Raw genomic sequence first — 13,553 nt, 5'->3', positions numbered from 1 at the left:
CATTTCCCATTAATTGAAACACAGGATTTGACTGATTTATAAAGCGACTTAATAACAGACAACATTTTCCCTCGAATACCAGGCCTAGTCAACTAAGTAAGGAGGAGGAGGATCTCCCAGAGGACAGGAACTGACAGCTGACAAAGGTTTAAAGGTAGGAAGCGATCTGATATAGTTCTCGTGTCACAGTCAGATAATACAAGTGTCGTTACTGATAAAAAGAAAACAGAAGAATAAAGTTGGCTAGACAGATATTTTAATGTTCTATTGACAAGTGTTATGCATGTATAATAATGACAAATAACTCTTACAATCAACAATAAAATTCAAGTAACCTCAAAATATGTCATGATCACTTATTTATAATGCAAATTGTGGGCATATAGGTTACATTCCATCTCGTGGGTTAATCTGTGTGACCACTCGATGCACTTTTCTGCTGTGCAGAGCGAACATCTAATAACAAATCAATTATAATGTAAAAGTGGAAATTTTCGCGTGTGGATATGTTCACATTGTGACCCTTTAAACCGATCGCGGTGTTGATATTTTCGCGTTCTGAAATCTCTATATTCCATTTATCTATAATTACATAGTTCCGTGTGGATATTTTCGTGTCAATCCACTCAATGCGAAAATTTCCCCTTTTACAGTATGTTGTACACATGAATACATTCTAACCCTGTTCTTATAAACAAATGTCCCATTTAAACATAAATTAACATTGAGAAAGATGAAGTCACTCTATTTTAACCTGGTTTTTTTTCAATAACTAAGCCAGTATTTTGTATTTACCAATACTTGAAATCTCGAATAAGGGGCGCTATTACAGTATTAATTATATTTGTTCTGAAAATAATATTCTGGATTTTTTTTTAACTGATGAACAAGTTTCCTCCAGAATTATTGCGTAGATTAATCTCTAGCAAAAAAACAGTTGTTTACAGAATCTTTATCACACAGCAATCACAATATTTCACATAAGCAACAAAGAACGAAAATTTCTCTTAATGCATGTAAATTATAACAAACTACTCTATAGATTAACTCACTTGTGATGCTGTATATACCTGTAGCGGTAGTACATGTTTACTATATACCACAGAGATAATTATTTTACAACCTCTATTGAACTTCTCTGTCACAAGATCATCTTTGTCATAATTTGACTGAAATACATGACATGTACAGGTATTATGTTGACTAGAAACAGGTAATCTATTGCATTATAAACGAGGTTCACAAGCACTACAGAAGCAGCATTATAAACGAGGTTCACAAGCACTACAGAAGCAGCGTTATAAACGAGGTTCAGAAGCACTACAGAAGCAGCGTTATAAACGAGGTTCACAAGCACTACAGAAGCAGCGTTATAAACGAGGTTCACAAGCACTACAGAGATAGCATTATAAACGAGGTTCACAAGCACTACAGAAGCAGCATTATAAACGAGGTTCACAAGCACTACAGAAGCAGCATTATAAACGAGGTTCACAAGAACTACAGAAGCAGCGTTATAAACGAGGTTCACAAGCACTACAGAAGCAGCTAAATAATCACACAACCAACAACAACCAGATTAGGAAACGTACGATTGTTACCACTTTTCAGTTGTTTCCAAGAGCGGACTAACTTTCTCACTGGATACTGCAGTATCGCATAACGATATAAATTGTCAAATAATTCCTTTTTAAATTTAGTTCTCAATATTCAGGGAATACAATGAACACTTAATTGCATTTATTTTACTGTTAATTACAAACAGGTTTGTTTCACTGAATATGAAAACCATGAAACATGTTTTTTTTTAGCAAATAATATCCCTTCCGTAAACGTTGTTGTCAATATTAATTTGTGAAGAGGCATTTCAGTAAATTCAAAGACTCGAGGCTAAAATGTATAGCTTGGCTCTTAGTGACAACACAGAGTAGAACGTTGTCCCTTCAGTAAAAAGGTGCAATGTGGCACGTGACCGAAATTAATTCCAATTTAAATTGTAGCCAAATTGTCTTTGCATTAAATAACATCAATAGAGATCAAAATCTTACAGTTCCATATTAAAACCACTTGGTTCTGATGGGATGGCAACCTTTCAAATACAGCAAACAATCTAGTCAACTCTGGCAACACAATCAAAAAGATCAATTTTGTAGAAACAAACTATACAAACAAAGCAGCAACGAGAAACACTAATGAACAAACAGGAACACAAATCTGCACTGTATAAACATACAACTGCTGAACACAAAATACCATGCTGATCACTACAAATAGAAACCACTCGATGAACTTCAATCATCATGCTTGTAAATCACAGTCCTTCTGACGCGTCGCCCTAAAATCATGGGTCGGGGAGATCCCCAGCGACACGAAACCCGAGGTGTCTAAACACAATATTCTGTGTCCAGGTGTACAACAATATTCTTGGTCAGGGTATAATTACAATTAACTAATCAATTATAAAAGATACGACATTCTGTTTGAAGTATAAACGATGTTAAGATAAAATGTTTTGTGACGATTATAAAAGTGGAACTTTTTTATGGTGTGAATGCTGAAGTGCCGAAATATATGCCAAAGTATTTCTAAAAACCTGAGTTCTCGTGTCAAGCAAAGAACTTGTGTGCCTAGGCATGTTTGTACTTTGTGGTAAGTAGGAATGTTTGTGCAAAGGTATAAACAATGAGGTGCCCATGTGTGTTGGTACCGATGTGTGAATGAGGACACTCTCAGGTATGTACCAAGTCATAAATGTAGAAACAACTACGGATGTTCAGTGCCATGGTATAAACGACAGTGTGCTTAGATATGTTTTGAGCCAAGGTATGAAAGCTGTTTTACCAAGGTTTTGATTGTTCCAATTTATAAATGATAAAGTTCCAAGGTAGAGATGTATGTTTGTGCCAGGGAAACAAACCCGAGTTTTCTAGATTTTATACCACAGAATGCTGAAGTACCTTGGTATGTTTGGTTCAACGTATAAAGGATGAGATACCAAGGTGTAAGTTGTTCTCAAAGTAAAATTGATGAAGTAATTAAGCTGTGGTGATTTGTATATACTGTGCTGTACTAAACATGTGAGATTCTGTGAGATTTATGTTTACATTCACAGATGATAGTTCATGGAAGCTGGATTTAAAATACAGACATATCCTACTGCATATTTAGTTTCTAAAATCATTTAACAATATGTAAGTAAGTCTAATGCTTATTATCAATATATTTCAAATACTCAACATGTTCAAACAACAACCATGATCGTTTATGAATGGTTAAAACATCAACATTTAAAAAACAAGATGATTTTATCAATGTTAAACTTCATATTGTCATTGAAGTAGAATAACTTCATTTAGTAACCAATGATAAAAAACAATGACCGTATCATCAGACATAATAGCAAGGCTATCAACTCTAAAATGTGGTCAAAAACAGAGATTGAACACAGGACTGAACTTAACCACATACTACACACAGAAGTAGGCCTGCTTTACTTGTGTTCTACTAGTACTATTTTCTAATATTACCGTAAGAATGGCTCTAAATAAACAATGAAATAAACATCTTGTGTATAAAATGATAAATGTCAACGTCAATAAAATTACAAATACTGTAATTTTGGTTTAGTTTGGCAATCATTGAAATTTTATGTGGAAGTAAAGTGTAAAGATTTCAGAATAGCAGAACATCCATACATCTGTACATGTTTGTTTACACAAAGCCAACCAGGATATGTCTGTACACATTAACTTATGATGAAGTACACGACAGGAACACATTAGTGAGCTATGGATATGAAGGGAATGTTTGACAAGTTTAAAAAAAACACAAAAAAAACCCATGGCGATACTGTATGTAGATGGCTTATATTTCTTGCACATTTTATTATGCAAACTCATTTGTCAGTACTCATTCATGAGGAGAATATAATGTCTTTCGTCACTGTTATGAAGAAATACACAACACTGTCTAAACCGAACACCCCTGGAACCAATTAGTTCGACAAGTTTTCAGAGTTTTGTATTGTAAAGTTAACTTGTTACTCATTGTCTGAACCAATTAGTTCGACAAGTTTTCAGAGTTTTGTATTGTATAGGGTTAACTTGTTACTCATTGTCTGAACCAAATTGTTAGACTGCTTTAGAAAAATAGTCAAATTGTACAGAGTCTGGTTTAGATAGAGTGTGTTGTTATTTTAGCATGATTCTCAATTTTGCCATTGAAATTAAAATATATAGATAAATACATTGCAAAATACAAGTAATCTACAGTACATACTTTAACCTAATCCAGATGTCATACTCTGTTGCTCTATGTGCCAAGGGTAAACACAACAGTTATGTAGTTAAACACCTAGCATTACTACAGGGCTCTGTAGATTGAATACTGTTATTGTAGTAATGATACAAGACAGTGAACTACTTTCTGTGGCGCACACGATCTTCAGGAATTAAAATGTATACACCATATTTTACCGGTAATAAGTTCATGCTCAGTACTCATAAATCACGGCCATGCAGCAGTAGAGTAGGACAGTATGACATGTTGTTTGAATTAAACTTAGTACACAGCACACAAGGCAAGAAACCCTGTATAACATTTCTACGTACAAATGTATGTATTCATCAAGTTAGATTTTGAGTACATATACCCATGAGTAATGTTGAGCACAATCTACATCAATGATTATGCAAACTGTTATTTTTTGGTACTTGCGCGTAAAAATTATGAATTAGTGCAACATTGACTTAGAGTTTCTAGATTGCTGAGCACGTGTAATTGAAATGGTTTCTGTTGATAGGCATTCAATTTTGTATTTTCACCTTTACAATAATGATACATAATTTCAACATGAAAATAACACTTTCATAAAATTTACTGTGTGTCACCATAAGAAATTTCCAGCAAGGTATGCTATATATATAGAGACATATTATGCAAATAAATATAAACAAAATTCACTACAAACCCACGTAACAGTTGCTGCTTTTGGCCAGTGACCATTTGATTACATCTTGCGTTTTCATAGATTATACAGACATTAAAAAGATTAAAACAGAATTGGACAAAATCTGTAAATAGAATTTACTTATTACCAGTACATGTAAAAGTGATTTTATCATGGTGATGATGTTTATACAAATATCTATCATTCCTACATTGCAAATAGAAGAGAATAAATCATTATGCATAAACAAGAAGGGGAAATATAAAAAGTAAAACAACATTTTGTATTGCATACTTAATAATAAGGAATGGCACAACAAAATACGACCTATTCTAATTTACCTCATAAAATAGTAAAAAAATAATACAAAACACCGTGAAAGTGTAAATTTTTGTCATATGGAAATTTTCACATTTTCCCCCCATCAATTTAAATAGTTCAGTGTAGTAATGTTGACATACACAATTAATGACGCAAACATATCGACATGAGAAATTATACATACAACAATGTATATGTATATAGAATCATGTCATCAGGAGTGTTGATTATATATATACTTGTCTGATAACTGATACGTGTAACATGAAAATAAAACTAGGAAAAAATACTCGTGGTTAATGTTTCCTAATTTTAAATCATTACATATGACAACACAAATATTTGATAAGTTTATGAAGAACGACACAACAAATGTATGTTTCACCAGTACATTGAAACAAAAATACATGGAAATTTCCGAGCCGAGACTAGTTTGAAGTGTCAAAATGTGAATCAAAGTGTCCATACACAAAACTGTGCACTTTTACAGTACTTACAGCATCAACAAAATGTAAAACGAAGTCTCACAACAAATTTCTCTGTATAAACAAATAAAAAGTATGTTATCACCATATTGTACCTCTAAATTGACCAGAGACGGATTTCAACAGTTATGGTTCATTTTCCAATTGTGAGCAAATTACAATATATGAAAGTAATAGTAATAATTATTGACCAAAGTATGACCTAAATATCTTTTGTAAGGTATAGCTATCACGTGACAGTAAAACCTTATTATACTACCACTATTTTTCCAGAGAAATTTTGGCTGTATTTAGGGGTTTGGTGATATATTAAAGGAAATAGCTGAAGAAATTGTTAATAAAACAAATGAAAATGCGACCTACAGTTGAGCTGTAGAAAATAGAATGTAGGGCACTATATCAAGGTTTTACAGTATTTAGATAATGCTTTAATTTATGTTTGAGCACTATAACATGAGATTATTCTACGTTATATAAGTTTTCATTAAGTTTTCATTATTGATTTGACATTAAATAATCAAAGTACATTTAGTTCTTTAACACAATATATCTATACTGAATACTCTTTTAATATAAACATTAAATTTTATCAACAATGATAAACATAACTAATGTCTGTGTAATTGACACTCCTAATGTATGTGTGTTATCAACACGGCTACAGTGTGTAATCATCATGACAGCTACTGTGTGTAATGTGTAATCATCAACACAGCTACTGTGTGTAATGTGTAATAATCAACACACCTACTGTGTGTAATGTGTAATCATCAACACAGCTACTGTGTGAAATGTGTAATCACAGCTACTGTATTTGTGATAATCAAGGTAGCTATGGTTTGTGTAAATATCAACACAACTACTGTATTTCAAGGTAGCTATGGTTTGTGTTAATATCAACACAGCCACATCAATGAAGCAGGATATCAAGGCATGATTTCAAAACACAAACTAGTCGAAAAACACTCCACTTAAATTGTCTGGATACTTTGTATAAAGTTTGAATTGGAAAAAATAAATGATTGAATTCAGACAGGATATAATAATTATCATAATGTCAAAGGATAATGAAAATTACAGTTCATAAGTCAAAATGTAGATTGCTTCACCCCCACACATGTGTGTAAGTATGATCTGTCACACCTGTGTGTAAGTATTATCTGTCACACCTGTGTGTAGGTAATACGATGACCTGGCACCTGTTTGGTCCATTGGAGAGACTTATTGAACGTCCTGTAGACCTTTAATGACTAGGAAACTGAGATTTCTCCACATTTTATCCTGCGCTGTCATTCTATTGTGACATCTGATGACTTGAGTCATTTCCCCGTCTGCATCAAACTCATTTAAGATGGAGTTATCTTTCTTTGGAAGAAACCAGCTTCAAATCACCAAGATTTACAATGTTTTAATTTGGCACCACTCCAATCACGTTTATGGATGCTTAAGTTGAGATTGGATGATGAAGTTGAAATCTTGATTTGTGATAACCTTCAATAAAAGGTTGATGTTTCATGCAATTTTCAAACTCTGTATGGAAGTCGGGTCAGTCAGACGTTTGTTTCCTTTTTGACAGGGGCTGCATTATTGCTGCTGGACAGTGATATGGATGAGGGTGTTGACCTTGAACTTGGCCTTTTGGTTGGGACAGACTTCGGTGTCCTCTTTCTGGGAGGTGGAACAGGAGCTACATTTTCCTCCCGGTCCTCGGCGTTAGGCTGGGGAACGTTGACACCCATAGAGTTAAGTATGTTGGAGGCGGGGCCTGCCAGACCCTGCTGGGCACCAATAGACTCCAGCATGTTCTTCACCGTGTTTACATCTATGTTGACCGGCTGGAAATCGTCATCTTCGTCATCAATGTCTCTGTTAATGTTCTGGGATTTGTTTGTTGGCGTCTTTGGCTTCAAAATAAACACAAAAGCTTCATCATATACCATGAAAAAAGAATATGAGTATGGTAAGGACATATAAGGTAAATATTTTATATGCAAATGTATACCTTCTAAGAGTCAAATCTTATTTCATTATTGGAGTAAGATTACTGAGAGTTTTTGTATGATGACTATTGGTTGAGTGCTCAAGGGTTTTAACTATGAGTTATAATATATAAAAGACTTAATTCTCATAGTGTGAAATCACCTAACTACATACCTGTGTGTGTGGACCATTCTCTGCCTGTGGTTCCTTCTCAAAACTCTTGCCCACATTGGTGGGAGCCAGTTCACGGTCCATCAAGTCCATGTAGTCTTTAACTGTGGGCACGGCAGCTTTATGTTTATGTTTGGATGGCTTCCCACTTGGAGGTTGGTCATCAAAGTCCTGGTCCGAGTCTTCCCAGCCGTACTCACTCATGTCAGAGCTTGACCCACTGTCATTGTCATCAAACTCTGTAATAAAATATCACAGATTCTGTGTCAGTGCCCTGTGTCACAGATCTAAACATCAAAGTCTTCAAACACTGGTACAGCTTCACAGACTTAATTGTCAGAGCCCTGTGTCATCAAACTCTATAATCAATGCAAATGTAAGTGTCAATGCCCTGTGCTAATCCTATACTTTAAGGGAAACCTTGTGGAAAATCTTGTAATGAGGAACTTTAAAAACTTAAATCACCTGCTTGGTTCAATACCTTCCTCTTAAGTGTATTCTTATTCAAATTCACTGTTCATTTGATGTCTTTCGTGATCCTGAAGGAGACGCAGGGGTTTGACTGCAGGGCTACAATCTTTTAAAATATTTCAATGGAATTAGTCCAGAATAGTTTCCATTGATGTTTCTAATTTAAGAAACTGTCCTGCATCTTAACAAACCCTATAGCAACACTTGTGTTACACCATTCCATCTTGTATGATCAAGTGTGCATCAATCGTGTCTCAGTTTATGTTGGTCGTCTCCGAGAATGTGATATAAACCTAGTGCTATCAAACTTACCAAACATTTTCTGCATGGCTGATATAAACCCAGTACTGTCAAACTGGATATCATCGTCATCATCATCTTCACCTTCACTGAAATATTCCAACAGATAACAGGTCAAAAACTATGCTAAAGTGAGACTACAGATTTGGAGACTCTTTGTCCTGTACATATACCAGACATGTGTTTCCCATGTTGTACAGTCATGCTGAATATCAGTGTCTTACAACCACCTTCACTGCAGGCCTCTAGTTAGGGAACTACACTGGTCTAAATCACAGAAATAAACAATAGTTAAACAAGTTTGCTGTGAAGCTTTTGCACACCACTTTATCTTTTTAAGTATACAAATTCTGTACTATACTTATCACTGTTCCATCCAAACAGTTCTTAGTTAATTTGTACTTGATTTAGAACAATAACTCTGTTTTATTGTTGCATTCACAATGTTTGTTGTTTTTTGGCAGAAATCCCAGGTAAATGGCAGTAGATTGAGAGTTGATTATTATGTAAGTATGCAACCATCAGAAACTATACTCTTCAGGGTAGAGTACGGCTACTGTTCAGGGTAGAGTACGGCTACTGTTCAGGGTAGAGTACGGCTACTCTTCAGGGTAGAGTACGGCTACTCTTCAGGGTAGAGTACGGCTACTCTTCAGGGTAGAGTACGGCTACTCTTCAGGGTAGAGTACGGCTACTCTTCAGGGTAGAGTACGGCTACTCTTCAGGGTAGAGTACGGCTACTCTTCAGGGTAGAGTACGGCTACTCTTCAGGGTAGAGTACGGCTACTCTTCAGGGAAGAGTACGGCTACTCTTCAGGGTAGAGTACGGCTACTCTTCAGGGTAGAGTACGGCTACTCTTCAGGGTAGAGTACGGCTACTCTTCAGGGTAGAGTACGGCTACTCTTCAGGGTAGAGTACGGCTACTCTTCAGGGTAGAGTACGGCTACTCTTCAGGGTAGAGTACGGCTACTCTTCAGGGTAGAGTACGGCTACTCTTCAGGGTAGAGTACGACTACTCTTCAGGGTAGAGTACGACTACTCTTCAGGGTAGAGTACGAATACTCTTCAGGGTAGAGTACGACATATTCCTATGACATATTCTATTACTTTACAGCATACAAGTATTAAGCAGTCAATGGCCATGTGATTAATTTCCACATTATTTTCATCAAAATTACATTGAGTACCCACACAGGAATTTCTACTCCATCCACGCCTGATATTTTCTCTACGAAGGCCTTCATGCTGTCTGCAACCTTTGAAAGGTCGATTGGGTCTTTGCCATTAGAGGACTTTTCAGTGCTATTAGGACCAGCTTTCTTCCTCATCATGTCGTCCAAGGTCTCGGGTGTCAAATTCAGCCATCCATCATCTGTAACCATAGCAACACAGTAGAGTCTAGGTAACAGAATTTGATAATTATGGTAACAAACATAAACCGTTGTAGGGAAACCATGGCAACCAAACATAGACCAAATGTCTAATTGCAGAAAAAAACTTTAGTAACATCATTTTATTTTATTATGCATAGCAACACGATAGTTACTGTAAGTCGACAGCAACAAAACCTTTTTATTTAAGACAAAAATGCAAATCAGAAATGAATCCAAAATTACCATCAGAATTGAGTATATGTTATTCCAGTGGACTGATGATACAATTTTTTTTAAAAATTTTTTTACGGAAATTCAGTAAAACCTACCATCAGGGGGAGATAAGTCTGCTTCAGCTTTCCTCATGGCTTCGATGTCAAACTCTACAGAATCCAACAGCCTGAGGATCTCACCTCCTGTGTTCCTTTTGCTTCCCTCTCTACAATAAACAGCATTGTTACATTGACCACAAGCATTGGTAAAATAACTAGTCCCATTTATATTTTGTAAAACATGGAAGTCCATTATATAGCAAGTAGGCACATTAATAGTTCTACATATTGTTCCATTTACATTTTGTACAACAAGGTATAATCATTATGATAAGTTCTTTTGTTCCAACCAACACAATTTTCTATGTGACGTTTCGATGACTAGTACGATATGTACACTGTCACCTTCATCAGACAAATGACCAATGAAGCGTATGCACACAAAGGTGTAAAATGTGTACGAGTTGTCCATAAAATCGATGTCGATTTCGGCTACGCTGGAAACGTATGTTCAATAGTTGTTATATATGTACCGAAATGACTCAATTCAGCTACGCTTTGTTAACACTTGGTCATAGATGTGCGAGTGTCTTTGAGCCCCCTCGTCTCGATTTAGAACTGGCCCACTGCGGGCTCAAAGACTCTCGCACATTATATGACCAAGTGTTAACTCATTTTGGTACATATATAACTACCATTGTACATACGTTTCCAGCGTAGCCAATGTTGACATCGATTTTATGGACAACTGTACCCATTTTACACCTTTGTGTGCATACGCTTCATTGGTCATTTGTCTGATGAAGGTGAGTGTACATATCGTACTAGTCATCGAAACGTCACATAGAAAATTGTATTGGTTGTGTAAAAAGATCATTTCATAATCCATACTTACCAACCTGAAAAAATGTTTAGAAAAAGGTATAATCATATTTAAACTTTATATATTCAATATGATATGGCCTAACTTAAACCCCAACTTCCCCAAAAAATAGACAAAATCATAATTAGTAAATAATTTCGTAGATAAGACAAAACCAAAATACTAAGTGTAGGTATACAACTTCAGGGTGATTCTATCTTTGAAGTTTCAGAAAATTTGGTTGAACAATTAAAGTTGCTGCACAACATTTGGCTAATGATTTGTAGACAGGGCAAAACTCCTATAAAAACAGCCTGATGTATAAGAGGAAGGCCTGAAGATTCCCCTCTGAATGTCATTTGTTTACATGTTTATAATTGTACATCATATATACATACAACACACAAGGAATCACCTAGTTCTCACAAAGCAATAGAGCATGTTATCATGGACAAGTCAGAGACCAATAAAATCTTTTAAGGGTGAAATCATACTTTGATCAAAGACTCAAGTGAGAAAACACCTAGGTTTCTCATAAGTTGCTTGAAATTTCATATGTACATCATTTTTGTAAATGATTTACATTTTCCAAATAATGAACTGCTTAAAATCATAAATAAGTAAACATATTTAGAAGTCTCCATTGTATGTTCTTTTGTAAAGCATAGTTATGTCTGACTCCAGTGTTTTTTTTATCAACCAAAACTAAGTTAGGTAATCAATAAAAGCTTATGGTCCGTGAAAGTTAGGCAAGTTAACATAAATTATATACAACTAAACTTAAGCATATTAACAGCCATCACTAAGAACTAAATGCTTTTAAACATGAACAATTTCTTGCTTCACTGAAATGATTTAGTCATTAACATTAAAGTCTAATGAAGCGATAGAAGAAAGGTGAAAAGATGTGAAGAAATTATCTACACAGTACACACTTACAAACTAGTACCTGGTATATGTACCTTACCTGACACCTACTTCTAGTATAGCTTAAGTTACCTTAGGTCTTTTTCTAGTTAACAAGTTTGCTCTGCCTGCAGCTTACCTTATGTCTGCCTCTAAATTAATATCCCTTTGCAATAAAATATGTTGAAATGAAATGAAATGAAAATCATGTAAGTCTGCTTGTAGCTTACCTCAAGTCTGCCTGTAACTGGTCAGTGTAAAACTGTCTGGCATCACTCATTAACTGTTGGTAGAGTTTGGAACCCTCAATCTCCCCCTGAAACACAGGAAAGTCAATTACACCTGAAGTATAACATTCAAGGTCACAACAACACCTATTTATAACTTTCAAGGTCACAAGTGACACATACCTATAACATTCATGGTCATAAATGACAAATACCTATACCATTCAAGGTCACAACTGACACATACCTATAACATTCAATGTCATAAATGACAAATACCTATACCATTCAAGGTCACAACTGACACATACCTGTAACATTCAATGTCATAAACGACAAATACCTATACCATTCAAGGTCACGACTGAAACATACCTATAACAGTCAAGGTCACAAATGACAAATACCTATAACATTCAAGGTCACAAGTGACACATATTTATAACATTCAAGGTCACAAGTGACAAATACCTATAACATTCAAGGTCACAAATGGCAAATACCTATAACATTCAAGGTCACAAATGACACATACCTATAACATTCAAGGTCACAAGTGACACATACCTATAACATTCAAGGTCACAAGTAACACATACCTATAACATTCAATGTCACAAATGACACATACCTATAACATTCAAGGTCACAAATGACACATACCTATAACATTCAAGGTCACAAATGACACATACCTATAACATTCAAGGTCACAAGTAACACATACCTATAACATTCAATGTCATAAATGACAAATACCTATAACATTCAAGGTCACAACTGACACATACCTATAACAGTCAATGTCACAAATGACACATACCTATAACATTCAAGGGCACAAATGACACATACCTATAACATTCAAGGTCACAAATGACAAATACCTATAACAGTCAAGGTCACTAGTGACACATACCTATAACATTCAAGGTCATAAATGACAAATACCTATAACATTCAAAGTCACAACTGACACATACCTATAACATTCAAGGTCACAACTGACGCATACCTATAACATTCAAGGTCACAAGTGACACATCCCTATAACATTCAAGGTCACAAGTGACACATCCCTATAACATTCAAGGTCACAAGTGACACATACCTATAACATTAAAGGTCCCAAGTGACACATACCTATAACATTCAAGGTCACAACTGACACATACCTATAACAGTAAATGTCACAAATGACACATACCTATAACAGTCAATGTCACAAATGACACA

At 35.2% G+C, this 13,553-nt stretch overlaps 1 protein-coding gene across 1 annotated transcript in view; it reads right to left on the bottom strand.

Moving 5' to 3' along the window:
• Positions 1–239: 239 nt before the first annotated feature.
• LOC110453836 (protein ecdysoneless homolog) overlaps positions 240–13,553 on the bottom strand; it is a 40,978-nt gene continuing 27,664 nt past the window's right edge. Inside the window, exons 9-14 of the mRNA XM_021503011.1 lie at positions 12,321–12,406; positions 10,380–10,489; positions 9,869–10,049; positions 8,689–8,765; positions 7,909–8,144; positions 240–7,658 (exon numbers count right to left, since the gene is read on the bottom strand). Of these exons, the coding sequence (XP_021358686.1) occupies positions 7,305–7,658; positions 7,909–8,144; positions 8,689–8,765; positions 9,869–10,049; positions 10,380–10,489; positions 12,321–12,406 (1,044 nt within the window). The 3' untranslated portion in view covers positions 240–7,304. The remainder of the gene's footprint in view (positions 7,659–7,908; positions 8,145–8,688; positions 8,766–9,868; positions 10,050–10,379; positions 10,490–12,320; positions 12,407–13,553) is intronic.

Source organism: Mizuhopecten yessoensis, unplaced genomic scaffold (genome assembly GCF_002113885.1).
Source record: "Mizuhopecten yessoensis strain PY_sf001 unplaced genomic scaffold, ASM211388v2 scaffold897, whole genome shotgun sequence".
Taxonomy (NCBI): Eukaryota; Metazoa; Mollusca; class Bivalvia; order Pectinida; family Pectinidae; genus Mizuhopecten; species Mizuhopecten yessoensis.
Note: the sequence above shows the minus strand (reverse complement) of the source record. Positions and strands in the feature narration are given on the sequence as shown.